This window comes from Eutrigla gurnardus (genome assembly GCF_963514095.1).
Source record: "Eutrigla gurnardus genome assembly, chromosome: 14".
NCBI classification, from domain to species: Eukaryota; Metazoa; Chordata; class Actinopteri; order Perciformes; family Triglidae; genus Eutrigla; species Eutrigla gurnardus.
The window spans coordinates 1,444,403-1,471,847 of NC_139937.1; the positions used below are offsets into that span (position 1 = coordinate 1,444,403).

Genomic DNA, 27,445 nt, shown 5'->3' on the forward strand with positions numbered 1-27,445 from the left:
AGACACACAGACACACACACACAAACACACACACAGTGGAGGAGAATGTCCAAGCCCTTTGCTCTTGAACTGCCTTCTCAGATGAGTCTAAAAATGGAATAGAATGCACCGAATTGAAAGGAAATGTCTTCAGACTCTGTAAGGAATGATGGGGTGGGAAATATGGGTTAGCCACACACACAACCCCTAGAACGGAGGCATGAGGGAGATATGGGGACTATTAAGCTGTGATTAAGGAAGCTACTGCTATTTCAGTTAGGCTTGAGAGACGGAGCGAAAGAGAGAGATAGCACAGACATGAGCAGGGGAGAGAGAGAGAGAGAATGCTTAGGGCAGGAGTTTCTTCTCTAAGCAGGGAGATCAGCAGCAGACTTGCGGAGGCTGAAAGACAACCTGAGAGAGATAAGGGGTATGACAAGGGAGCATATGCTCACTGTGAGGAGGAGCGATGCTACGAGAGCGGCAGCAGGATACATTGGCCTGTGTGAGTAAGCAGCTGGATCGAAGAGAGAGGCGGAGAGGCAAGGAGAAGAGAGGACATCATCCCTCTCTGCCTCCGGGGGCACAGGACAAGACTGAGGGCAGAGGACACAGGCAAACACCCACACAGACACGTGTGTTTGTGTGTGTGTGTGTGTCATGCAGCTGTGGGGTAGAGAGGAGAGGGGGACCTGCTATGTAGCAGGTGCTGGTCATTTCACGCCTGTCGGCCCCCCTTAGCCCTGTTTGTCTACACGCGCTCACATTAGCGTCCACAGGCCCTGCATCGCTATCCCATCTGGAGTCCTACCACATCTTTCTCTCACTCTGTTTCATCTTTCTCTCACTCCGCTTCGGCCCTCACCCACTCTTTCATGTCACTCCAACCAACACAACCTCAATCTCTTTCTTTTTGAACACTTCTTGCCATCTCTCCGCCTTCTACACCCGCCACTTGCCACAGTCACCTCTTAACCGCCGGCAAATATAGCCCACATCTCCTCGTCCTCCTCCTCTGCCAGTGAGTAAGAGAGGAGTGGGAAGGAGGGAGGAGGTGGTCAGCTTTGAGAGAGCGAGAGGAGATGGAGGTGGGTGATGACAGGACAAGAAAACAGTGGGAAGTTCAACAGTGAAAGAAACACAAGAAAGCAGAAAGAAAGAAGGAGAGAAGAAGTGGGATGAAGAACGGTAGTGGAAAACGTAGGATGAAAGAGTGAGGAGGGAGCGGATGGAGGAATGAGTGGAGAAGGAGCCAGGAGCTGAAGCAGCAAAGGGTGACTGATCCGCTCTGAGGGGCTTGGAAACAGAGACACGCTATGCTGAGAGAAAGTGGAGGCCAACAGCAGTGGTGATAGGATGCAGTGGCAGATTCCCATGGGAGTTTGAAATGGCGTCAGCATCTGCTCTTTCCCTCCATCCCTCCTCATGCCTCGCTCTCTGTGTGACAACAGCATGCTGGCTCCGATTTATCCCGGTGCAGGTTCTCTGGCTTTTTTAGTCTAAAAGCAGCAGCCTCCTTCTTCCCCCCTCTGCTCCCTCAATCGTTGCATCTTCCTTGTTCGCTGCTTGTAATACACAGCAGGAGATGGTGACATCCTTTGTGCTACAGAAGCCAGTTACGCGAGTGCAGCAGTACAGAATGGCCCCAGAGGAGTGGTGATGCATGCCGTGGCACCATAAGGAGCCAAGGGACTCAAAGGAAGATGGGGGAGGGGGATGAGGGCACGAAGTAGGTGGGTTGCTCTTAAACTGAAGCCACTGGAAAAACACTTACTCCCCATTACGGGCAACATTTCCCGCCGCGTCAGCAGAAAAAGACGCCTGGTTGAGTGCAGGCAGAAGGAGACGGGATGTATTTTGTATGAGATGAAATGCAAAAGTGAACCATGCTGAGAGGTGCAGCTAAACATACTGAGGAACAGAGGGGGTGGAGGTATGGATTGTTTCTCATCACAAGTGATATCATTGTGGATGGTTTGACCCAGAGACGAGCTACATAGCACAGACAGATGCACGGACCCAAATTCACATGCAACACATCAGTCAGCAAACGCACACATACTGTAGACAAGTCTAGTCCAACACTGTTGCCTTGGGTTCAGCTGGGACAGTCCACAATTCAACAGTGTCACTGCCAGTCATTTGCATCACTTCCAGCCTCATCTTCAAGGCCCCGACTCTAATGAACAAGCTCATTTGCTCTGCTTTAGTCTCTCCTGTCATATGTGATGGCCAAGCGTGCTGCTGAGAAGCTGCTCAGCGGCTTGTGTGATCATGACTTTAGGGGCGGACTGCTCTCTCTCATTTTCCAAAAAACTGAAGAAAAGTGAAAATATCATCTCATCTATGTGCACCGCTCACAGTTTGAACTACTACTAACAACCTTTTGGAAATAGAAAACCTGCTTTTGTAAATGCCATGTGATGTACAAAGCAGATCGACACACCCTGGGTGCCGCCGAGACGCCAGCACTTTGATAATCCAGTTTTAGTGCGTGCATGCAAAGAGACAGACAAGTGACATGCATTCTTAATAAGACACAAAGAAATAACTATGAGAAGTTGATAGAGGACATGGAAATACACACACACGACCCTCTAGCCCTACACTACACACCCAAGACAATCCTCAGCACAGAGATTGTGTGTGTTAATGTGACACATGAGGCAAAACAAGGTGTGTGTGTGTGTGTGTGTGTGTGTGTGTGTGTGTGTGTGTGTGTGTGTGTGTGTGTGTCTGGGGAAAACATTATAGAGCATAGCACACCAGGAAATGTGTAGCATGTGTGATGAATGTGCACCTGGTTCCAGTCGATCAGTTGAGATGATAGAAATGTTTTCATATTTCATTTCAAGCCAGGGGAAGGATTACATGGCGAACGAGGCCTGAGTGAGCCACAAATGTGTTTTTCATTTCATTTCTGAAAACATTCACTGCTTTGTTCAATGCAGACTGTTTTGCTGTGTCCAATTCATCTGTGTGTAAGGACATTTGCAACATGTGCAAATAACATTCAGGGCAGCAAACGAGTGGCTTTGTGATGACAGGAGTCATTCTACTGCCAATTCATCTAATCGCAGAGATCCCTTGTATTCCATGTTTCTTGTGAGAAACACACATGTACTTGTTTAAGCAGGTAAAATGGTATCTGACCTACATCTTGAGGGCCGTTTATGCACCGTGTACGTGTGTTGGAGGGTGTGCTCATTTGTGTCCTTCAACTCACCTCTGACCATGACCGTGACCTGGTCCCTGCCGGTCCCGATGCGGTTCTTGACCTCGCAGACAAAAGTGGTGTTGACTGCTTCGTCCACCTTCAGCACCTTCAGCACGTTGTCTGTGATCTGCACCGTGTCTGGTTTCTCTCCCGACATCCTGCAAGAACACGAGCACGCCGGCATGAGGAAGGAGAAAAGGGAAAAGGCCGAGAGGAAACGAGGTCAGAGCGGGATTGTGGGTTTGTTTGACTTTGGGCACAATGAGAGCATCCAGACAGATGTACATTTACAGAAATGTGCTGTATTGTGCTATATCATCAAATTCTACTAATCTAGAAATGGCAGTGCAAAACTAATCAGTTCCCCCTCCCCACCTCAAAAGGCAATCCATTATCACATAGTGGAGGAAAATATGAGGGAGGACAGGTCCCACAGTCTCATCTCTCCCATTTTTAACTACCAGACACTCTTTTTTATTATTTTTTTATTTAGTCAGTTACATTAATAGCTGAGAATATGAAAAAGGGACAGAGTCGTATTGTGCTTCTCATTATGCAAGGGTTAAATCTCAAATCGCAGAGTCCATTATGAAAAATTATACAGCTATCTCCATAATCAGGGCACAGGGCTGTAGTGGTGATAATAAAGTGCTGATTACAGCTCTGTGAACCTGGGATTGAAGGATAAGGAAGAATGAGAGGTAAAGAGATAAGAGAAAGCAAGATACACTGGGAGAGAGAGAGAGAGAGAGAGAGAGAGAGAGAGAGAGAGAGAGAGAGAGAGAGAGAGAGAGAGAGAGAGAGAGATGGTGCAAGAGACGACGATGTAGAAGTGATAGTGGCTGTGCAGATACTCACGTCTTCCACTGGGTGGTCAAGGGGGCGGGGTTTCCGGTAGCTTGGCAGGTGAGCACCACATTGGTACGACCCACGTACCAATTATTGTCATAACCCACTATCGTCACCTGAGGGGGGTCTGGGGACGGACAGATAATATAGAAAATATAGAAATGAGCACAATTAATCAGTGTGTGAATAGCAAAGATATTTTTGGAATAGTAAGAGCTCTGTGTGTGTGTGTGTGTGTGTGTGTCTGTGTTTGTCATGCAGTGGGGTAGAGAGGACAGGGGGACCTGCTATGTAGCAGGCGCGGGCCATTTCACACCTGTCGGCCCCCCTTAGCCCTGTTTGTCTACACGTGCTCACGCGTGCGTGTGTGTGTGTGTGTGTGTGTGTGTGTGTGTGTGTGTATGTGTGTCTTACACTGAACTGCCAGCTTCAGCGGGAAGCTCTCCGGTTTGACCTGGGTCCTGTGCGCCACTACGCAGCTGAGGTCTTTCCCGTTGTCTGCTGCCGTGGGGACCATGCGGTACTCGCTGCTCACGGTCACCGTGTTGTCGGCACCAGGCTTAGCCACCGTTGTCGCATTACCATTGGCCGTGGTCACCCAGGAGATCTTGGCGGCGGGGCGGCCGTCCATGGACTCGCAGCGTGCAACGACGATCGACTTAGTGCCTGCTGCCACGGTCACCACAGAGGCCGAGTTCTGAGGCTTAGCTGATGGACGGATGGATGGATTGATGCAAGTGTGGAGAGAGGGAGAGAGAAGATTAAAGGATGCAGAAATAGATAAAAATGGAAATAAGACAAGCTGAGGGAAAAGATAATGTGTGCCATTATTGATAAACAATTTGAGTCACCAGCCTGGCAAAAAAAGCAAATCCAAAACCTCAAACATCCACTGCCCCCCACCTCCTTCCATTTTCTCTCCCGAGTCTAATAAATCCTCCCAAGCACCAGTGCAAACAGCCTAAACCCAAAACTTCTTTCAGTCTCCTTTCATTTATTCCCACTCTATCCCGATCACACGCCATTGATAAACAATTCCCATGAGTGGTCCACTGCGCACACACACGCGCACACACACACACACACGTGTCCCCCTTCACTCTACCTCCCTCCTTAGTTTCCCTCTGTGATATGAGTGTGGGGTCAGTGGAGAGCAGGCAGGACAGGAGCTGACAGCAGGCATGACAAGCAGCGAGATCAATATAGAGTCTTAAGGGAGGCATGATGCTTTGGAGAGAGAGGAGAGTGGAGCAGAGCCACTGGTGCCAGGCAAAGGTTAGACCGATGGTTCCATTGCATTAACAAGAACACAATTGATCTGGCAACTACCACTTACAAGAGCAATAATGCCTAAATGGTAGGGGTGTGACGAGATCTCGTACCACGAGATCTCGCGAGATTAAAGTCGACGATATTTCTCGTCGCGTTAAAAATCTGTCTCGCGAGATTTGTGAGCTATACATAGCTGAGGTTTTACAGACAGCTGTTACTGACTGGGAGCTTAAAAAACCCAACCACGGCATCGCTTACTGTTACCGACAATGCACGTAATATGGACGTGGCCGTGCGTTTACTCGGGCGGGTGAGACGTGTGACTGCTTTTTTTCATCGTAGTTCAGCGGCTACCGCGGTGAAAATGTCCAAGCAGAAACGGCTACAATTGCCATCACACAAGTTAATCACGGGCACGTTGGATATGCTGGCTCGTTACCTTGAGCAGCAAGCTGCCATAGCAGCATCACCAGCCCAGAGATAAGACAAAACTCCCGAAGCATTGATACACTTGACAGCTGCGATGTCAGAGATGCTGAAGATGCAGTAGTTGCAGCATGTTGTTCATGACATACTTGGTCAGGCTCCGTTTGCACTATTTGCACTCTGTATTGACAAAGTAGAACTTTGATTTGGTTTTGCACATATTTACACTTGGGAAAAATAAATATATTTTATTTATTTTATTTTAACTTTTATAAATTTTAGTTTAAATTTGTGAAAGAAGAAGTTTATTAAAAGATCATGCTTACATCATGCATGTAAAGAGTTATAATAAAATATTTCAAAATGCATGTGCAACTCTATTAAATTAAAGTCTGTTGGTCCAGTCATATATTTTGTCATTGTAGTTTTCTTAAAATCTCGTCTTGTCTCGTTCTCGTGAACCCAATATCGTGTCTCGTCTCGTCTCGTGAGCGGAGTGTATCGTCACACCCCTACTAAATGGACATGCTTTTAATCCGCATGATACCTTTGGGGGAAGGAGATACACTATATTACCAAACGTATTGGCTCACCTGCCTTGACTTGCATATGAACTTAAGTGACATCCCATTCTTAATCCATAGGGTTTAATATGACGTCGGTCCACCCTTTGCAGCTATAACAGCTTCAACTCTTCTGGAAGGCTTTCCACAAGGTTTAGGAGTGTGTTTATGGGACTTTTTGACCATTCTTCCAGAAGCGTATTTGTGAGGTCACACTGATGTTGGAGGGAAGGCCTGGCTCTCAGTCTCCACTCTAATTCATCCCAAAGGTGTTCTATTTGGTTGAGGTCAGGACTCTGTGTAGGCCAGTCAAGTTCATCCACACCAAACTCTCTCATCCATGTCTTTATGGACCTTGCTTTGTGCACTGGTGCACAGTCATGTTGGAACAGGAAGGGGTCATCCCCAAACTGTTCCACAAAGTTGGGAGCATGGAATTGTCCAAGATCTCTTGGTATGCTGAAGCATTCAGAGTTCCTTTCACTGGAACTAAGGGGCCAAGCCCAGCTCCTGAAAAACAACCCACACCATAATCCCCCTCCACCAAACTTTACACGTAGCACAATGCAGTCAGACAAGTACCGTTGTCCTGGCAACCGCCAAACCCAGACTCCTCCATCAGATTGCCAGATGGAGAAGCGTGATTCTTCACTCCAGAGAATGCATCTCCATTGCTCTAGAGTCCAGTGGCGGCGTGCTTTACACCACTGCATCCAACGCTTTGCATTGCACTTGCTGATGTATGGCTTGGATGCAGCTGATCGCCATGGAAACCCATTCCATGAAGCTCTCTACACTGTTCTTGAGCTAATCTGAAGGCCACATGAAGTTTGGAGGTCTGTAGTGATTGACTGCAGAAAGTTGGTGACCTCTGTGCCTTAGCATCCGCTGAACCCGCTCCATCGTTTTACGTGGTCTACCACTTCTTGGCTGAGTTGCTGTCATTCGAGTGAGGACATTTCACGACTGGACTTGTTGCACAGGTGGCATCCTATCACAGTACCACGCTGGACTTCACTGAGCTCCTGAGAGCGACCCATTCTTTCACACGTTTGTAGAAACAGTCTGCATGCCGAGGTGCTGCTTTTATACACCTGTGGCCATGGAAGTAATTGAACACCTGATTTCAATTATTTGGATGGGTCAGTGAATACTTTTGGTAAAATAGTGTATATGCATAAAAAGGGAAACAAAATATATAGTTAGTGGATTATGTTAGTGACCTACCCAGCATGACCAGGTAAGTGATGCCTTGCTCGTTGCCACTGGGGTAGGTGGCATACTCGCAGATGTACTTTCCCTCGTCGGTCATCCCAACTTCGCTTATCTCGATGGAGGGACTGGCCAGGTTGGGGGGACTGGGCGTGAAGCGGACTCGGCCCTTCACGGGTGAGTCAGGGTAGTTGGGCTCAAAGTTGGGGTGAAACACAGCGATGTTGATCCTTTCTCCATCCTTGGGCTCGTATATCCATGTGACCTGCAGAGGAAAGGGCAGAGCAGTTGTTGAGATGCACACAGTGGCCGGGGAATCAAAATAAAAACAGGCCTCATTTATCATGGCAATGATAACTGGAGAGCATTTTAAGACATCATCCATTTTTCTGTAAACTCCACAGGGTTACACAGCAGCAGCACAATCAAATATGTGGAGCAGGTATGAATATGGATGTGACTTTTTCCAGGAGCAGCGCTTGCTCTCTCAGCTGCTCATTGAGCAACCCAACAGAGTAGCGCACTTCCCACTTCATTGAGATGCAACTAAGAAGTACCCCATTACCATATTCAATTCCCCAAAGCAAAATGAAAGTGAGTATTGTTTGTTTGGAGTAATACAACATTAAGCCCAAATGTGATACAAACCAGCCATAAGATTATTTCTAGGACTATGACTTGCTAGATTAAGGTTTAATAGGCTAGGTAAACAGAGCACCTGGACCCGTTTAATCATTTTATGTTTATTATCATTGCAAGGAATTGCTCTTATCCATCTGTGGGGCTAAGTTTCACACACCTGCTGAATCAGGTTGATACATAATTGACAAATATTTTATTTTAGCGGAAAATAGGCATCTGTTTAGTCAAATATTACATTGTGTATTTGCTTAATAGCCAATGTGTTCGCTTTCATTGTGAAGGCAAACTGCGGTCCCAAGCAACTGCCACAAATTGTAGTGTCAAGTCAGCACAATAAGCTGCCATTTTGGGATGAAACAGATATTAGAGAATTTCATTCCACAAACCGGGTTTAGAGCTGTTAGGCGTGCAGCCGTATTAAGAAGTAATCAAATCCTAACTGAAAAAAAGAAATTGTATGACGACGGTGCGTATCTGACCATCGTGAGCTGAATCCCAGTGGCATCAGTGAAGGCGCAGCGCAGGTTGACTGTCTGGCCGGGATACGACAACACCTCTGGCTCCACCTTTACCCGCTGACCTGACGCTCCTGGATGGAGGGAGAGAGAGAGAGGGAAACATTAATGTGGTTTCCTTTCTTCCCAAACTAGTAGAGGAGACAGAAAGGGAAGCTGAGCAATTGTGTTGGTACAAAGCCTCCTGATGATAAATAAGGACAGTGTGGAAGTGTCTGCTGCAACAAAGGACAGCATTAGTGAACCCAGGCAAGTAGGCCAACCTCTGGTATCTGTGTGTGTGTGTGTGTGTGTATTGGCTGAATAAAAAAGGAGATATGTGCCGAGGAAAAAAGAGAAGAGGAAAGCCAGTTCTCTGTTGCACAGAGGTCATAAATCATGTGTATGGTTTCTGCTTTTCTGTAGCCTGCCATTTGCTGTGCCGACACATTCCTGTGTTACAGCAAAGAGTCAAAATAAATATGCTTTTCTTAGTGTGTTGTGTCAGTGGGTGTGTGTGAAACAGAAAAGGCGAGGGAGCTTTAAAACGACAATCTGTCCATATGTGTGTGTGTGTGTGTGTGTGTGTGTAATCCAGGTCTCTGTGAAAATGTAATTACTTGTATGAGTAAGCGCGCATTAGTGTATGTCAGCAAGATGGCACCTGTTTTAAGTAAGAGTGGATTACCTGAAGATACACAACTTCAAATGTCTGCAGCCACGACTGTGTGTGTGTGCGCTTGTACTAACAATGTGTCTAGCAGTAAGCTACACACACACGCAACAGCACCAAGTAAACAATTTCCCCTAAAGACAAACATACTTGCGGAACTAGTTCCACCAGTTTGTGCCGAGCCAAAGCTGTTGTGAAACTAATATGATCCGCAGGGCTAATGACACACACACACACACACACACACACACACACACACACACACACACACACACACACACACACACACACACACACACACACACACACACACACACACACACACACACACACACACACACACACACACACACACACACACACACACACACACACACACACACACACACACACACACACACGTAGATAACAGGAAAGGCCAGTGCTGTCTTTCGTTTGAGGAGCAATAAACACCTCACCTTCTCGACTCTGAGGAGATGTGAGATATCAATACAGAGGAAGAGGAGCGTTTCCTAGAATAACACCAGCTCTCCCAGGACCAGCCCAATTTACAACCACAAAACAATCACCTTGAAGCCCACAGAGGAACCTCTGGACAACCACCGAGCTGTGGGAGCAGTGGAGAGACATATTGGGCCTTTTTAACTCTCTTTAACACACACACACACACGAGCATATCTGTGCAGAAGCGAGACAACATGATGTGCATGACAGCTTTAATGTTGATCTCCTGGCCTGTGATCTTTGAAATGTCAAGAGCATTTTGTGAAGACGAAGCCATCACCTCCACTATCACCTCCGAACGAGTCGGACTAACTACAGATGAGCTTTGGGAATGGGAGCTGTACTCTAGTAGGAGTACCAAAGGATGTAGCAGCGCACAAGCAAAGGAGATGAAGAGTAGAAACCCGGGATTGCTAGTCTTGATTCAGCGTATGGACAAGTGTCAGAGGTAATTGCACGATGTGGCACTGAAGATAAGTTACCCCGACTCCCACCAGGTTTCACAAATTCACAGCAACACGTGCAGAGCTGTTGTGTCCACACATAATGTGTGTGTGTGTGTGTGTGTGTGTGTGTGTGTTTGGGGGGGGGCAGAGCCAAGAGCCTGTTGTCCGTCATTCTGAAGCAATAAGAGGAGAGCCAACACAGGTCAGGCTGCTGCCAGAGCTCAGATGAGAGCCTCGCCAGCCTTATGAGACTATACAGCCCCAGGGAAATGAATATTACACACAAGACATACAGAGAGTTGCGTCTCCATCCTCCATGACAGTCCCCAAATCCCAGAGACTCTGTGTCATTAGAAACGCAGACACAGAAAACAGAGAAGTCAACGTGTCCACGCGCGTGCGTGTATAGCAACACAAGAGGACTTTTGGAGGCGTTTGAAATAGTAATTGTCAATATAAATATTTACAGAGCATTGATCATATTAAAGCGAGAGAGACGGGAGGCGGAGTGAGACAGGAACTAAGGGAATTAGAGAATAAAAGGCCGTTCAAGGGTAAGACTGAGAAGAAGGGGGGAGCAGCAGAGGAGAGAAGAATGGAGGGAGAGAAAGAGAGGGTTGGAGGGGAGGAGAGCGATGACAGAAGCCTTGTGTCACCGCTGCTCTACTTACAGTAGCTCTGCTGCCTGCAGGTGACGTTCAGAGAACGCCAACCAAAACGCACATGAACAACAACACAAGCAAACCTGCTCTCTTCAGCATCCTCCAGTAGTCAGATGTCACCATCCAAGCACGCACGCATGCACACACACACCACATGTGTCATACTGACATTTCCATATTTCCCAACATTCATCTGTGAAGAGGAAAATTAATCAGGAAGGAAGGCGGAGAGGAAGTGCACAAGGACGATGGAAGGATGAAAGGAGGAGACCAGAGACAGGCTGGGAATGCCAAGATGATGTAAGATGAGAGTGGGGGGGGGGGGGGGGGTAAAAGTGTGTAAGAGAGCATGGAGAATGAAAGAGGGAGTGCAAAGAGAAAGCACAGACGGAAGAGGAGGGGGATCACAAAGGGGAGACGGTGCGAGGTATAAACAAGGTAAATAGGAGACAGCTGAGGGACAAAAGAGCCATTTAGAAGAATGACAAAAGAGGAGCAGGAGCAGGAAGTAGGTGAAATAGAGAGCAAGACTGGAAGTAAACCCGGAGAGGTGGAAGGTTGGCACAGGTGGAGGAGGGAAACAGAGTGAGGTGAGGCAGATGAGGAGAGAGCAGAGCGTGGAGAGGCAGGATCAACTCCACACCTGACCTTGTGAGAAACACTGTGGCTGTGAAAAGAGAAAGAGAGTGAGCCAGAGAAAGCGAGAGAATGAGTAAAAAAAAAAAAAAAAAAATCAAAATCCTAATTTTCTCTGCAGCCCATTTGAGCCAGCCGTGGCTTACAACACGAACATATACGCTTATCGGCCTGTGTCCGCCTGCCTGGCTGCTGGCTGGCTAACAGCATTCATGTCCTCTGCCTGATCCCGCTATAGTGGAGAAAAGCACGACGTCAGGGGGACAGGGAGGGCAGGCCATCACCGAAAATATCTAACGGCCTTCAGAGCTCACTGACTCGCCGTTTCATCACACTAGTGGCTATGCACTGGCAGGTGGGCTCGAAGAAAGCTTTCCCCATTCTCCTTGTTCTTGAAGATTGCCGCCCAGCGCAGTGTGTGTGTGTGTGTGTCTGAGAGAGCTCAAGAGAAAATGTGGGTGTTTTCCTTTAGCCTTCTAGTGTATTGTTGTCTCAATAATCTTTGTGGGCTTTCATTATTCTTCCAGGTTTGTGAATTTCATCATTTCCATTATTATCTGGTTGTTATTGTTGTGCCCACCCTCTCTCTACTGAAGAATAGCTTTGATACAGGCAGTATGGAGCCATCCTGATGGAATCAGTCTCTCTCTCTCTCTCTCTGACTTTTCTTCCTCAAACATAATCTTCTTCTCAGGGGAATTAGAATGATTCCCTTCCCACCTTTCAAATTCGATGACTTGTCTGATGCCGAGTCTGAAGACGAGGGTGGCCTTTGTGATGTTGTGATGACTGTAGTCTGCTGGGGGGGGGGGGCATCGGAGCCGGTGATACCAACAGACTTAATAAAGTCTGTAAGAAAGCCGGCTTCGTGATTGGGTGCAAAGACACATTTGAAGTTGTGGTGGAGAGGAGGACCCTGAACGACAACAGAGCTCGGCCTGACCGACTGATTCAGTCATAAAGGAGGGATCCAGGAAGTCTTCCTGCCCTGAGCAAGAACCCTGTAGAACACCTTCATCCAACAGAACGCGCAGCTGACACCTTTTTTTTTCTGCCTTTCCTTTAACCTTTTTGTATTGTGTTTTTATGCCATGTTATCATATTGTATACTGTAGCTGTTGTAGTCTGGTATATTTATAGTATATTGTAATATATAATGTACATAATGTAATGTGTACATCTAGTGTCATATTATATAAATTCAATGTACATTTACTGTTGTTTTGGATAGCTGACTGCTGTTACAAAATCATTTCCCAGTTTTGGATTAATAAAGTACATCAATCTATCATCCACTTGTATTCTAGATCTAATTCTCTTTGTGTACACAGCTAACCAAATGTTCAATGAATATATAACCATAAAAAATGGTAGAGGGATGTTCAGAAACACCTGGAATTTGAAAAAATATATTTAAAAAAGGCATCATATTGCATTCCTTTTTCAAGTGTTCAGTGTTGTGGGTTTTATTGTGCGTGTTTTTGTCCCAGTCAAGTGGTTTCTAAATGAAAGCTCTGCCAAATTCAAATTTATTTTTTGGAGACCTTGACACAGAGACGTTGATTCAATTCTGTGATTATTACTGGAGTTTTGTACAGAATACAGAAGAATTGGGACAGTGACAGTGTGGTTTTGGCTTCGTGCTCCAGCAAATGTACTTGAAATGAAGCAATCACGACATTAAAGGGCTGACTCTTAGCTTTAAGAGCGTTTACTTCCATTCTGTCACCTCCTGTGCAGATTATTCAACAGTGCAGCAGGGAAATGACCATGTTGTTCAACTAATATGGATATTAACACTCTACAATTAAAGCTCCAGTCAGGAATTTACTCCCGTAATAAACTGGCTTGTGCTGGTTTACACAGTGTGATGTTGGAAAAGTCTATCCCTGACAAACGGCAACAACTTGTGACAACTGTTCCTCTTCACAAAATCTTCGATACCGTTGTCTTTGCTCCTCTGGATCTGTAAGATTGCCATTTTCACGACTACGACACCCGTGATTTGGGTGCCGACTGTTTATCTCTGTTGAACTCTGCAAGCCTGACACTGTTGTGCACACACACGCACGCACGCACGAACGCACGCACGCACGCGTGCTTTGGTATGCAGGGAGCAGAGTGAGAATGCAGCTTAGCTTTGACAGGCAAGGCAGTTTGACAAGCCAAGAATAAAACTAGGAAATGAAGACTTGAGATGTGTCTCGGCTTCTCCCTGACCTTTCCACTGGGGGCCCAATCGATATAACATGAGAAAGCTACATTTAGAAGTAGCCACTGCTCATTATGGACTTCACCAATGACATCCAACTACAATCCCATCAATCTGTAACATGTACTAGTCAGTGGGATAGACAAAAGCTCCTTGGTGTGATAAAGAAGAACACTTTAAGAAGATCACGAATCACCATAGATGTTCAATCAGCTGGGACAATGTAACAAAGAAACTCTTGTAGAAAGGGGTTTGGTGTTACAGTTAAGTTGCATGCAGACAGCAGGTACAAAAACCAACCCTATGATGCAACAGGAGTAGAAGCGTAAAAAAAGGTGCCAAGAAGAAGGGAGTGCTACATTTCACTTTGTTCACAGTGACATGATGAAATATTTGATAACAGACTCTGAACACAGTGTGTGTAGAGAGGGGGCATCAGACACACGGGGAGAAATGAGGAAGGGAGGCAGAAATGCATGAAATGTAACAGAAGGGGAGCGAAGGAGAAATAGGGGTTTGGAGGGAGGGACACGGGGAGAAACGAACAGGCTTCAAAGTGCCAAGGAGAAATGAACAGCTGGAGGAGAAATCTGCACAGGGAGGTGAGAGTGCTTGGCGTGTGTGTGTGTGTGTGTGTGTGTGTGTGTGTGTGTGTGTGTGTGTGTGTGTGCATCCTGATTCATATTCCTATTTAGCTGCTTGTTTATAACAAACATGCTGCAGGACTCAAGTGAATATCATTTGCAAAAATAAGCATTTGCCAATTCAATTAAGTGCATCATCTTAATGCAAAAAGACCCAGCAGCGATGTTTAAAAACCCTTAAAAAGATAGTTTCATGCTTTCAACCTCCTGCCTCCAAATCTGGACCGTGACCGTCATCTAGCCGTGAGACGGCAGTCTATAGAGTCTACATGAGTTCAAGAGCAAGAGGACAAGAGTGGGAAGGAATTCACTGTGGACGTTCATCTCCCAGTTGTTTAAATGCAGAGGCCGTTGCATACACAATAGGCCATGCATCTCTCTGAGTGGACCCCGCTCACTTTGTCATCCCGTATCTTCCATTCTCAATTATGCACAAACCACAAGCACAATATTTCAGGTCGAGCGAGCAGGTCTGCAATAGGAATCCTGTTTGCTTGAATGAAATTGGGGAAAGAACACAGGAGTGATCCATAAACTATACATGGTTTTACTGAATCGTATCACACCTCGCAACAGATCAACCTTACAACCAACAATATACACAACACACTCAATCATTTAGCATCTGCCAAGCTAAGGGAAAACCATGCATAAGAAATAAGAATGACTTGCAAAATACACACACACACACACACACACACACACACACACACACACACACACACACACACACACACACACACACACACACACACACACACACACACACACACACACACACACACACACACACACACACACACACACACACACACACACACACACACACACACACACACACACACACGTGAATAATTCATCCCTGGGTAAGAACTAGAGTAGTGTGCTCTCCTCCTCCTCCTCCTCCTCCTCCTCCTCTCATCTCTTCATTATTGATAAACACCAACATCTACACTGTACCTGACCCAGGAGAGAGAGGGGAAGGAGAGCGATTGAGCGAAGGAGAGGAATGTCTGCGAGGTGAGGGGATGCAGCACCTGTGTGAAGTAAATATAAAGCTTAAAAAAAGAAAGCGCCGAGGGTGGTGAGCTGCGAGCTGGGCCCCGTTTAGTCTGTAAAGTCTTGTGTGGAACAGGCATTTGACTGTGGACAGAAAGGACAACAAATAACTGCTGCTTCTATCCTGCCTTGCTCCCACGATCGCTCCAAAGCCACTGAATAAGTGACTGAATAAGTTACGGGCTGGATGGCTGACAGACACCCAGCTCCCCTGCGGCCGCTGGCTCTGCTTTGTCTGCTCGGGCCCTGCACATCATTCTACCTCCACCGCACTCGCCTTCTCTCAGCATCGCTCACTTCTTTCTTCCCCCCTCCCCTCCCCCCCTATGCCATAGCCCTGTCCTGTCTTTTCTTTTTGAAATAAATCCTTTTCATCCCTCTGGCTCATTCTGCTCTTCCCTGACTGCGTTTTTAACTCTGCTAGTTCCTCGTCTGTCCGACTTCTTCATTCTAGGCTTGTGTGCCATCACTCTTCATGGAAATTGTAGCAGGCATGTTATTTTAGCCCTGCATGTCATTTTGTGGTTTTACTGCCGGGTGACCATAGTGACAGATCTGCAGTCCGTGTGCAAGCATAAAATGTAAATCTGAGGCTTTGGGGAAACAATTTTCAGAGAGGTCTAGGGTCAGTGAAGCCATCTTGATCTATTTCCCATTGTGCATGCTGATGTCTTCACCTCTCCATCGGGTCTAGCAGAAAGCTTGCCAAAAACAAGTCCTTCAGCCATCACTCAACGAATGACTTTGGAAGTGTGTGTGTGTGTGTGTGTGGGAGTGTGTGTGTGTGCGCGCGCCTGCCTAGAGTCTGGCAGCATCTCTCTTCAGAAATAGCCATGAATTAAAGCATCAGTCTGAGTCAAAAGTGCACAGCTGGAGAAAAGTGCCAGGTACTTCTACAAACGTCCAAGGCGGCTGCGTACATGTATGTGTACATTAGGCTTGGGCGGTAATAAGGTAATACGGTATACCACCGGTCTTAAAAATAGCAACAGTGTCAGTTTCAATACTGTCATTAAAAAAATGCAATGCACTTATATAGGAGAGAGAGATGGTGAGTCGCGCACCGAGTGACCTGGTCTCAAAGAAGAACATGACTTTTCGGGTTCCGACCTAATGAGAAGTAGAGCTTAGTTCGGGCCCAGAAAATCAAGCCCGACCCTACCCGAGCGCGTTCTCTCCGAACCCGGACCGACCCGACACATTAACTGTAATTAAGAGCCCGAGCCCGATTTCAACCCGACAATTATTTTTCATGCATGAGGCTGTTGTATGTGCATATCAGTGGGAAGTGGGGGTGCGGCTGCACCACTACTCAGTCACAAAAATATACAAATAATTTTATAGGCTACGTTAGTGCCGCGATTAGGATATGACTGGACGAAGCCGACACGTATGTTATCGCCTTCTCACTAGTCACTTGAAATTAGGGGTGGGAATCGAGAACCGGTTCCTACTCAGAACCGGCTCCAACTAACCAATTCCATCAGAATCCTACGCCTCCAACGTTATCGATTCTTCTTAACGATTCCGCACCACGTTTTCCGGTTTACTCCGGTTTACGACCCTGCGCGCGCCGACAACCTATAAACAACGAGGCAGCATCATGGAGAGGAGGAAGCGATCGAAAGTCTGGCTACATTTCACCAAACGCGATGAAAATGCTGCCGTGTGTAATCAGTGGAGGCATAGACCCATTGTAGCGTATACGCTACAAAAGATCATGTTGTCTTTAGAGCGCCATAACTCCGTAATGGTTTGCGTTAGAAACATGAAGAAACTAGAGAAACAGGGCTAAACAACAGTACCCTGGTTGTCCATGTGAGCGATTTATTTCTGACAACAAAATGAATGCGTAAAGTTGTAAAGATGTGACTAGATTTCTCCTCGTCTCCGTGGCGCATTTCTCCGTTTGTTTATGTATATCGATCAACTTCTCATCCGCCATCTTGCTAGTGACGTATAGAGTTACGTTTATGCATCGGACGCTCGTATTGGCTCCCGTATCGGCTTTTACAGCCAATAGGAAAAGCCTGATTTACGCTTCACTATATACACACAAAACTTATCAATTCCCACCCCTACTTGAAATGATCCCGTACCTCGGACTTTCCTGATGACTTGCTCAACGTGAATTGTCCTGTTTTTAATTTATGTCTCCAAGTTCCATGTTGCACTTTAGCGTAACTCCTTTATTCTTTGATTTAGCTGCACAGAGCGGAACCGTTATGAATGTGTAGCGTCTTTTTTTTTTTTTTTACTTTTTGTAACTTTGTACACATTTCTTACGTAGACTTACTCTGCTAAACATATAACCAATAATATTTAATGTTTATGCCTAGCCTTCTCCTCAGATTAGGGGAGAAGGCTAGGCATAAATCCAATGATAGAAAAAAAACACTTGTTTAGGCCCGGCCCGACCCAGCCCGAGGGTAGTGGTGGGAAATTTCATTCACATGAATCACATTTACATATAGGGGGTGAGAGGTCAGGTGTATTTTTTGTCACCTGAACCCCCAAAACCACTGCCTGTCTCAACCCGTTTATACGTGAACAACTCTTACGCGACATGTCCCGGAGAAAGGGTCAAAACACGTTGGAAACGTAATTTTTTTTTTTTAGTCGGAGGGGCTCTGGAGGAGACGATGAGCCCGCTCGTTCACACCCAGGCCAAGGGGAGTGCATCCCTGGCGAGCCAACCGAGCTGCGGCTCGCTGATGAGGCAGAGCCAGCGCGAGTTAGCACGGATGTTAGCATGAATGTTCGCACGCCGTGAGAGCAGCCTTCTGCGAGCCGGGATGGTAAACACTGAACTAGTGGATTTAATCCAAAATGGACCCTAAATTTAGCGGATGGCTCTATAAGACCGAGTATGGTAAGTATGTACTATATTAAAATATTAACAATATTATGCTCGCTAATTTCATGTTGGTTTAGCAAATTTTGCTATTAAATTCAGCATTAGATATGCTTCGTTTTATAGCTGTGGCTTTTTTTTGTCGTTCTTAGCCTCGCTCACATACGTCGCCACTCGCCCATCTCTGAGCGACAACTGTCAATGGAATGTGAATGTGTTCTGGCCAGGACAGGCGATGCGATGACTAGCGATGCGATGTGGGCGGATGTGTCGCAACCACTGCCAGCGGGCAACGCAAGGATCCTCAACCACAGTCTTCATTGACGCTCCTTGTACAACGTATAGGCAAGATGTGCTAAACGCACATATTGGGTCTCTACACCATCGCACTAGCATTGAGATGGCAGCAAGCAAAAGAAAACAAATAATGTAAATACAGTACACTGACTAAAATGAAATATCTATTATAAAATAACACATAGCTTTCACGTTTTTCATGTTCTAGGCTTGTCAATCACTGAAGCCTTTGAGCCAGTGATTAACATGGAGCACGAGGAAATAATTGGTGGGTTTAAATGCCTTTACTGGATGCTTAAACATGAAATTGCCCACCATACAAATTATGCAGCCTTGCTTGATCTTGCCATTAGGCCTACTTGGCTGTGACTCAAAATGAACAGTAGAAGAGGTCACACAGCACAGCATACCTCTTCAGCCTCTGAGTTCCCTGTTTTTACCCCTTGGCCATGTTTGCAATTTTTTATTTATTTTACTTTTAAATGTGACCAGCAATGGCTTGTTTTAAGATTCACTAGGATTTAACTTAAGTTTAATTTTTTTTTTTTTTTTTGTTAAATTTTATTAAATCTTATTTCAAGATTGTGTCTTTTTGTAAAACTCTGCTTTTAAGTATTGTTAATAAATGGCTTACAATAACACGTAATAGTCATAATTTCAAATAATTTCACAAAAACACGGTGGGCCACCGGTGGGCTTCTCTAGCGGCCATACCACCAGGCTTTGCAAGTTTTCTGGGGGAAACCCTGTGTACGTGTATGTGTACATGCATGTGTACATGTATGTGTATGTGTGTCTCCTTCTCTTCATCATCCCTGCATGTGTGTCTGTATACATCCATCCCTTGTTAACATAATGTGATTATGCATCCTATTTTCGCCTCCCTAACAACACTTGGATGTGAGAGTCTACCGAGGTGTCGGAGAGGATATTTCGGTCTGGGTGTGATCCTTTCCCCCTGAATTAAAAGCAAGCCGCCTGTTACAGTGAAAGGAATTCCATGACAACCCCGCCTCCAGACCCAAACACAGCTGGGTTTCTTCATCGCAGAAGTTCACCTTTACTTCACCTTGGAGGGGGGGCTTCTCTTCCCACAGTGTCGGGGGCCGTCACTCAGACCTCTAGGTCTCGCTGGTCAACAATGCCGTCAACGCGCAGCTCATTCATAGCCAAGAGTGTGAGGGACCAATGCAATTTATACTGCATATTAAAAGGATTCAAATGCAGCACGGTGATATGAGCACATTAGCACAGTCAATCTGTCAGGAGGATCACGCAGCATGTTACCAAATCAATGCCGACCATATGGAAGACAGAAGGTCAGGCACCACAAGCAAACAAACAAGGAGGTGCGTACCAATATTATGATGACGTGACAACTGTGTCCGTCACAACAACCAGCTGGGTTCAATTACTGCCAGCACGTTTGTGTAGGAGCATGGAGAAGAAGTCTGCGGGGAAGGATTTGAGAGGACGGGCAAGTTATGTTCCTTGATATGACACCCACCACTTAACAAAAAAAGCTGAGTGTGTATACTCTAACATAAGTGCAAAAGTTATCATTTATTATGAATGTTATTACTAGAACAGTGCAGTGTACCGCTCAAATAACAGATACCAATAGTTGATTTGTCCATCTGCATTTTGAAAATACAAGGACACGAGTCAGCTTTTAAATTATATTTGTATTTATGTAAAAAAAAAAAAAAAAAATGATAAGACTACAATGAGGTGGCAACAATTACACATCCAGGCACGTAGGATGCTGTAAAACAGGACAAAAAGATAGGAGTGGGGGGCAATAGATCACTGAAGCAATTAAAAGCAGAAAGAATGCACGCTTTGTGTCTCCTAACAGCGTCAGAGTTTCCTTCCCGCAGGTCTGAAGTGAGCTGTGAGGGCGGAGGTGAACAGCCTATTGTTTTCAGGGCTCAATAGGAGCTCGGTAAGATGAAACCGTTCCCTTCACAAATACCTCCCGTCGGCTCTCCCAGGAAGGAGGAGGGGAAAGGTGATACAGAAAGGTGGGAGGGAAGGAAACGGGGACAGAAGGGAGAAGAGTGAGATGGTTTGGACTGCGGTTTCTATAGGCTACATGGAGGTACATCAGCAGGTACATACGAGGAGGTGGTTTTCCCTCCCTCCAAACGTTGAGATCAGCTTAGAGTATTCTCTGAAGGACAACCACTATAATAACTTGCATTGGGGAACAGGGTTCATTGTTTGGATGGCGGTCGATGGACTTACAGACGGACAACTCAAGGAGAGAGAGCAAAAGAGGGAGCGGCACACAACCTTGACTTCCTCTCAATCAATCACATCACGTTAAACAAAAGGTGCTGAAAAGGCTGGCTGTATGGCCACGGAACACAAAACAGCAGGATTTATCCTTTGAACAATGCACCTGTGACTCAAGTAGCATACCTACATTATATACATTAAACTGAGTTCATTAGCTCTATATACACTATGGATTGGTAGAGCTGAAATAATTACTTGATTGATCCCTAAGACAATCATGAGACAAACAATATCATCTATTGTTTAGTCAGGTGCATTATCAAGCTCAAATGCCAAACAAGTACTTCTAACCTCACCATTAAGGGTTGATGCTTCCCTTTTATAGGATTATAGATCGGATACATTTCAGACAACAATGCTGTATTGACTAAAGAAGAATACAAGATCACAGCTTCCGTAGTTGTCAATATACACGAGGACAAGTTTAAAGGAGATCCAGTGCCACTCAACGGAAATATCTGATGTCTGTCAGTCAAAAATAAATAAATAAATTACTATTTCATCTATGAAGCAATGAGGTTAATTAAATAGGTTAATTAAAATAAAAAACAATCAAAAGCCAATCTTTCCATTTGCAGATATGGAAGTTAAAGTCAGTAACCTCTCTAGATGTTAGTACTGAAAATAAACTGCTGCCATCCTCAACACTTTACCTGTCTGAGAGGCTGACAGCAGTGGATCTACTTTCCCTCAATAACAGTAAAACCTTGGTTTTAGCCTGTAATGTCTCCACAGTCACGCCGACGCTCCAATTGATCCGACTGGGATTGAAGCTACTTTTCCAAGAGATCATAAGGAGAAGCACAACAACAAATGCACGCAGGCACAGCAGAACACGCACACAAGCTGCCGGAGCCTCCGTCGGCTCCTCATTACACCGGGTCGGAGCCGCTGTTTACCATCTACGCCCTGAAGGCAGAGTGACAGATAGAGGATTGGGGAGTGAGGGGCAGATAGATGGGGGTTTGAACAGACAGAGATGGCCCTGCCATGCTCCAGTGGCCAGCTTCAAGGACAGCCAGGCCCTTCAATATCACAGATTCTGTGGAATTAGACAGTGCTCTGTCATGCACCAAATAATTGCTCCTGTTTGGGTCATATTCAACACAGCATGTATTTCCCCTACTGTGCTTTGCCATTGAGACCTAATGCAAAAGGGGAGCAAAAGGGGGGGATTTGTACAAATTTAATTACATTCATAATTCACCCATCTTCAGCTGTAATCACTGATTTAAGTTCCATAAATCCACTTCTCCGCCAGCCACCCACGGCCCGTGTTGCCTTTTACCAGTATCACATCTGCTTTTCAGGGGAATTACATTGACAGGCTGAAAGGCTCAAAGTGAAAGTAAACATGGTTCTTGGTATGCAGTGGTAGAATATTAACAGCTGTACTCCTTCTACCCAAGGGCTGCACGCTTTTGTTTTCTGAGTACTGCAGCTCACAGGTGTGTGCGTGCGTGCGCTGGTGTAGAATACTGTGTCTCTGAGGCCACCTGCAGTGTCTCCGAAAGGCGAGGAAAAAATCTGCCGCTGTGTGCATCTTTGTGCGTCTGTTTTTCAGTCTTGTGTTAGGTGCACCTTGCAGCCAATTCATGGCCCAGGCAGGCAGCCTTTTCCACAGCAAGAGAGAGAGGGAGTGCGAGCAAGAGAGAGAGGAGTGAAGCAGATCAAACAAGCCAACTAATCACAGTTAGCTAATTAGCGCATTTCTCAAAGGGGAGCCAGGAATGAGTGATGAATCCCCCTTGTGAATTTGCCAATGACGCTGTGCTGCATGCCGACAGGAACACTGGCCGGTCACACAGAGGAGACCGGAGAGGGTAAAGTGCACAGAGAGCCACCAGTGAGCTGGCCTTGTTGTAATCTTATCATCACAGAGCACAGGGGGCAAAGTGGCGCTCAATATCTCTTATCAGCGTTCCAGTCATGTGCACAGAACACACAACGCTTTCACAAGCTCTCACACACACAACAAAGTTTTATCTCCACATCCTCAAATTAGGCTGCACATAACGTTTTCCGATTAAGGGATTTTGGGAGCGCTTAAATCCCGACTGAGGTGATATTCCAGCCTCCGGAGCGGAGCACAGGTTGACGTTCCCGTGCGCAGGCTCAAAGTGCTGATTAGCAGGCGGATCTGCCACGCTGATCCCAGATTTCTACCAGATCAGAGGCTGAGCTGTGAGCACGGCGGCAGCAGCCAATTACAGATGTGACACGCACACGCCTGCTTATGCACACACGCGCCCTGCCACACAGAGTCAACCACACGCCTGTCCAGAAACACATTCCTCCAGGCTGAAGTCATCAAAGTGACATGACCCCCCCCCCTCCCCTTCTAATCTCAGACAAGAGGTCACCTGTCAGAGGATGCTCAACTCAGCAGCCAGCCAATCCTCACAGAGAGACTGAAGGAAATGAACAGAGAGAGCCAATAAAGATTCTAGTCTCCGTCTATGTGAAGAGGTGCTGGGCATTGATGAGAGGGAGTCTAAATAAAACACACACTTCATCATTCATCAAGTGTCCGAATCCCACTTTGTCTCCATACATCTCAATATCAAGCTAAACATAGATATTCTAATTGTAGCTCCGAGTCTGGGTCATTGGGTGGATTAACAACAACACCACCACCACCATCATCATTCCACTTTTCTCTCATTTCATCAGATTTACGGTGGAACAAGGCCCTCCCTCTGCCCTCTGCAGTGACTGGCCACCATCAGTCTCATTACAGTGATTACATGATTACAGTGTGACAGTTGGCATTCATGTGGCAGACTAACACACACAGATTCCAGACTCACTGTTATGACAAAACTGTGAATGTGCTGGGGAGGGGAGGCTGGGAAGTCAAACAAATGGGTGAGGCTGGTCAGAAGACAAAAGAGAATACAACTTGAAAATGAAACACGCCAATTTACAGCTGAGACTTGGAGATAAATAAGAACATAAGAGACATTGGAGGGGAGGCATAGAAACAGAGATATATAACAGGGAGGGGGGGTGGAGGGTGATGCTGTAGAGCAGAGCAACAGCTGCTGAGCATCACATCTGCTCCAAGTGGAGTCATCAGCAAACAGACAGACTGGAACCAACCCACTGAGGCAAGCCCAAGGGAGAGCGAGGGATGGACAGAGGAAGAGAGGCGGGCAACAAGAGAATGAGAAGGATACAATTAGAGAGGAGGGTGGAAAAAGATGAAATGGCAGTGCATAAAAGCAAAGGGAGCTTCTGCAACCTGTTACTCTTTCCCTCACACGTATGTGATGGAGATTGGTGGGGAGGATTCTGCAGGGAACAGGAAACTCAAGTCACTTGTTGTCCTTTTCTCCCCCCCCCTCACCCTTTCCCTTACATCCTTCCTCCATCTCTCTTTCCTTCTTCAGCGAGCCTGACAGAACAAGAGAAGCCTGTGAGAGTGAAGATGAAAGGCCTGTGAGGGAGGTGTGTGTGTGTGTGTGTGTGTGTGTGTGTGTGTGTGTGTGTGTGTGTGTGTGTGTGTGTGTGTGTGTGTGTGTGTGTGTGTGTGTGAGAGAGTGAGTGAGTGAGTGAGTGAGAGAGAGAGATGAATGAATGAATGAATGAATGACCCCAACGGCGCCGTCCTTAACACAATAGCAAAAAAGCAACAAAAAAGAGAACTACCAAGCAGGGGGCGCCACGGAGGTCACACACGTGTATTCTGCATGTGGGTCATTCCGTGTCATTTCATCAAATGCCTCCCACCTGACCATCTCAGAATGTCCTGAAAAAATTCAAGTACAAAGACACACTTGTTAATAGGACAAATCCAAAATATTAGGTCTCTACTTTCAATAGATTTCTCATGAAACATCATTCAATGAAGGGTAGTTTAGACGGTTTTTGGCATCATGCTCTGAAAAGCCATTTTTAAACGGCAATATCTAGAAAACTATCTCACCTGTGGCCTTCAAAATTTCTACAGTGTATATCTGTTACTAAACGCCTCCAGACATGGAATATCAGGGGTGTAGCTCAATGATAACCTAGTATGGTAGGTACTTAAAAAGGGGCTTGTTGAAATAAAGTAGTACATTTGAAGGATGGCTGAGCTCCCATTTTTGCAGATAAAAGACTTCTATCACTTCTGCCTCTATCTCTGGTGTTAGCTTAAACATTCTACAAAATATGGTTTCTCTCAGATGATTAGTTTCACAGATATTAAGGCTCAAAAATGGAAGTAAACACATCTTTGCCCAACTTCAGAGTCATATTCCAAAAAACTGACAACACGTATCAGGTCCAAACTTACTTTTTTTTAAAGATCATATTCTTGTTAGAATCATATTAAAAAATCGGGAGGGTGTTTTGCCTCAATTTGTCGCAGTGATTTTTTAAAATCCTGATATTGGTGGGGTTTTTGTGGCTGGTTTTGGTACTGCATGTCCTAACGGCCTACTTGCAAACATCACAGGAGGGCAATTCAATTGTGCTTTTTATCATTTACCAAAGACTTACATGTGACTAAATGCTACTGATAAATTTAGCCTCACGAAAACATTAAAATGGATCACAGTTGTAGTTACAGAGGCAATACGTCCTTGAATGTGAGTTAAATATGGTGAAAGCAGCTTTTAAGGTCTTAAACCATGAACAAACAGCAAAATATTGAAGACTGTACATTTTGTCATACTTTAAGTACATACATTACACAACCAAATCAAATAATAATCTTAATTTGAGCATAAATATTTTACATTACAGTACAAAAGTCTCCAAAGTGCGATATTGAATAACAGTTTGTCTCTATGCTCACTATGAGGGATCACACATTTTTCATCTTTTAGATCCAATTCCTTAGTCACATTCATTAATTTGGCAGTGACTTTACAAATAGTCTAATGTACATCTCTGCTCTATTGTGCTCATCTTTTTTGATGGCATACATGCACCCAGTTTCTGTAGAGGGAACGTCAATCCTTGCAATTCTATGCGGCAGTGGGACATTGCACATGTCTTCTCTTCTTGGCCAGTAGAAACTCTTGGCAGGGCCATGTGGGTGCATGAACTGAACCAGTACATCTTCATCTGAAACATCTCTGATACTTCCTATCCACCATTTCTGATCATACACACAACTCGCATATTGTCTCATAGTGAGCACAGAGACAAACTGTTATTCAATATCAAACTTTGGAGACTTGTCTACTGTAATGTAAAATCTTTATGCTCAAATTAAGATTATTATTTGATTTGGTTGTGTAATTTATATACTTAAAGTATGACAAAATGTACAGTCTTCAATTCATTTGTTCATGGTTTAAGACATTAAAAGCTGCTTCCAGCATGTTCAACTCACATCCAAGGACGTATTGCCTCTATAACTACAACTGTGCTACAATTTAATGTTTTCATAAGGCAAAATTTATCAGTAGTATTTAGTCACATATAAGTCTTTGGTAAATGGTAAAAAAAACACATTTGAAATGCCCTGCTGTGATGTTTACTTGTAGGATATTAAGACATGCAGTACCAAAAACGGCCACAAAAACCCCACCAATATCAGGATTTTAAAAAATCACTGCGACAAACTGCGAAACTAATCATCTGAGAGAAACCATATTTTGTAGAATGTTTAAGCTAACACCAGAGATAGAGGCAGAAGTGATAGAAGTCTTTTATCTGTAAAAATGGGAGCTCAGTCACTCTTCAAATGTACTACTTTATTTCAACAAGCCACATTTTAAGTACCTACCATACTAGGTTATCATTGAGCTACACCCCTGATATTCGATGTCTGGAGGCTATCAGTAACAGATATACACTGTAGAAATTTTGAAGGCCACAGGTGAGATAGTTTTCCAGATATTGCTGTTTAAAAATGGCTTTTCAGAGCATGATGCCAAAAACCGTCTAAACTACCCTTCATTCAATGATGTTTCATGAGAAAACTATTGACAGTAGAGACTTAATATTTTGGATTTGTCCTATTAACAAGTGTATCTTTGTACTCAAATTTTTTCAGGACATTGTGAGATGGTCAGGTGGGAAGATTTTCAGAAATTTGATGAAATGACACGGAATGACCCATGTGCGTTCCTCCTCGCAGCATGTTCCCACAGTGGAGAATGAGACACATCAAACATGTCTTTAACAAGCCGGCCTCGGCGTGAATGTCATCTTATGCAGATGTATCCGGTAGTGTACACCTTCGGCCTGCAGAGAAGCCCCCAGAGGAGAGGTAGGGACCCTGAGAAGTACGCATTGTTCATTCATGGTAGCAGCCCCGGCAACGAGGGCAACCCCGTAGCAGAGTGAGCCATGTCATTTGGCAGCAAATGAAGGGGAATGAGCAAAGCAGTTCTCTCCGAGGTCTCCCAGCTAGCTCCAGCAGCAAGCTTGCCCGGACACAGTACAAAGCTCACGTTGTGTTCCCGTCTCCACGTGGTGGAAGAAACATTGCTGCTGCTTCACAGTTTCCTCCAGCTCGCCGCCGGCTTCCCTCTCATCCCTCCCTCTTCTGGTGTCACCCCCAC

General features: G+C 45.4%; 1 protein-coding gene across 3 annotated transcripts in view; it reads right to left on the reverse strand.

Annotated features, from left to right (window-relative positions):
* Positions 1 to 27,445, reverse strand: part of LOC311024693 (nectin-2) — a 99,042-nt gene that overhangs the window by 49,600 nt on the left and 21,997 nt on the right. For all 3 annotated transcript variants that reach the window (XM_084027221.1, XM_084027220.1, XM_084027219.1), the window contains exons 2-6: positions 8,640 to 8,749; positions 7,534 to 7,783; positions 4,460 to 4,753; positions 4,055 to 4,172; positions 3,206 to 3,354 (exon numbers count right to left, since the gene is read on the reverse strand). In XM_084027221.1, the coding sequence (XP_083883347.1) occupies positions 3,206 to 3,354; positions 4,055 to 4,172; positions 4,460 to 4,753; positions 7,534 to 7,783; positions 8,640 to 8,749 (921 nt within the window). The remainder of the gene's footprint in view (positions 1 to 3,205; positions 3,355 to 4,054; positions 4,173 to 4,459; positions 4,754 to 7,533; positions 7,784 to 8,639; positions 8,750 to 27,445) is intronic.